Source organism: Trypanosoma rangeli, assembly GCF_003719475.1.
Source record: "Trypanosoma rangeli strain AM80 chromosome Unknown Tra_15.4_contig_01049, whole genome shotgun sequence".
Classification (NCBI taxonomy): Eukaryota; Euglenozoa; class Kinetoplastea; order Trypanosomatida; family Trypanosomatidae; genus Trypanosoma; species Trypanosoma rangeli.
Window position 1 is genome coordinate 1 of NW_021706793.1, and position 2,054 is coordinate 2,054.

A 2,054-nucleotide genomic window follows, 5' to 3' on the forward strand; every position below is an offset into this window, starting at 1 on the left:
TAAAAATGGCTGTCCGCAAAGCCGTCTCATTCGCACCACCACAAGCCATAGTCTCGGCAAGATGCGAAAAAGCGTCACGTACGCCAACAAATTGGCCGTGCCCCAAAGACACAAAAACATCATCATCACTCTGAACGTGAGACCAAAAAAAAAAAAAAAAAAAAAAATTGAACCGTTTTTCAATAAAGGTATAAATAAATAAAAAATTCATTTGTATAGCAGACACGCGTTGCCGTACTCTACCTGTTGCCACGCACCCACCCCACTGGAGAGACGAGTGCCGTGGAAACGACGGCTGCCCAACGACCGTCAGCAGCAGCGCGGTCCTGCCCCTTCGTTTTGTTATGTGGACAAGAAAAAAATAATTTAAAAAATACATCACGCCTCCGACGACGCCACACAACACGCTCACGCAGCCTGATGGTTACCAGGGGTGGCAACCTCAATCGGTGGATGCTGCTCTGCTGGCACGGAGCCTTCGTCGGCGTCGCCGCGGCTCTGAGGCGCCTTCTCTTCCCACGGGAACAGGAAAAACACTTCCACAACAAAGCAAACAAATCCAACGCAACCAAAGAAGATGAAGGCGATCGCCTGGCCCTTGTCCTGGTTGCCGGACGGACCACCGGACATGCCCTCCGTCGCAATTGGGTAGCAGACGTTGATGATGAGATTGCAGAGAAACTGGACCACCATCACAACCGACGAACCCTTCGGACGGAACGAGCGTGGAAACAGCTCCTGAGAAAGCACAAATAAGCACGGTCCAAGGCCAAACTCAAACGCGGCAATGAATATGGCAATGCCAGTGATCGCAACACCGTTCTTCACGTTGGTACTGGCAACGCCGGGGTACACAGGGATCCCGCACAGAAACAGACACGACACCGACGCCGCAAGTGTGGCAACGAGAAATATCCTACGGATCGTGAAGTACCAGGCAAGTGGAATCGCAGCAAGTGTCGTCACAAAGTTCCATAGCATCACCACAAAGCTGCCCACAAGAGGCACCATCCCCAAGTTGCTCATGATCGTCGGTGCATAGTTCATCACCGCATTAATGCCAGTCAGCTGTGTCGCTATATCCATCACAATCCCAATCACCATAGGGCCGAGCATCTGCAGGTAGCCGTACTCATTCGGGTCCAGCGCATCGTCATTGTCCTCGTGCTTGCCTGTCGTAAACTTCGTCTTGCTATCGCCCAAAAAGATGCCAAGCAAAATCATGAGGAACGAAATCAGCGTCGAAAAGGCGCAGTAGCCCTGCATGCGGGCCTGCATCCTGGTCTCCTTGTCAAACTGCACGCTTTGTCCAAGAGCCAAACCCATCGCGGAAGCAAACATGATGCCAAACGTAATGAACACCTGGAACAGGACGCCGTCCACTCCAGAAAGCTTCGGGTGAGCGTTCTGGTCAACATACATGGGGCAGACGACGCACACAATACCGAGTGCAGCGCCAATCAGCAGACGACCAACACACATCACCCAAAACTCAGTCGTTGCCGAGGAAACATGGTACAGCACAGAAGACACAACTTCAACGATGCCAATAACCAGAAACGACACCTTGTGGCCAAACTTCGCAACAAAATGCCCGGCATAGATCGACCCAAGCATGCAGCCAAGAATCATCGCACCAGCAAAGATACCACTGTAGGACGCGCTATAGCCAACCGGGTTCTTGCACTCCTTGTCACCGTACATCCACTTGCACCTGTCGTCCGCGAGGCACGCAGCCTCATTTTTACCGTGACTCCAATAGCAAGTGAAGTCCCTCCAGCCACATTTCCCTCGCACCGCATTCCACGTACATTTCGCGTTCAACACAGTGTCACAGGCCGTCTGCGACTCGTACATCGAGCAGTCAGTAGACATCAAATACATATAGGCATAGACTGGAACGAAGCCAATCGAGAAGCCTAGCAGCGTCCCGCCCACCGCCTGCACCTGTGCAACCTTCAGATTCTCAATCGAAAAGAATGCAGGAGCCTCCTCCTCTGCTGGGGGCAAAACGTTTCGTTGCCGTTCGTCCGCCGTGGGACACGCATCAGGAG

The 2,054-nt window shown here is 52.5% G+C and overlaps 1 protein-coding gene across 1 annotated transcript, besides 1 other annotated feature; it reads right to left on the bottom strand.

Annotated features, from left to right (window-relative positions):
- Nucleotides 1–144: 144 nt before the first annotated feature.
- Nucleotides 145–167: a microsatellite.
- Nucleotides 168–408: 241 nt separating this feature from the next.
- Nucleotides 409–2,054, bottom strand: TraAM80_10555 (hexose transporter; the record flags this gene model as incomplete). The annotated part of the gene is made up of 1 exon (XM_029387168.1): nucleotides 409–2,054. A coding segment is annotated over one exon (1,646 nt), but the record flags the coding sequence as incomplete, so codon positions are not given.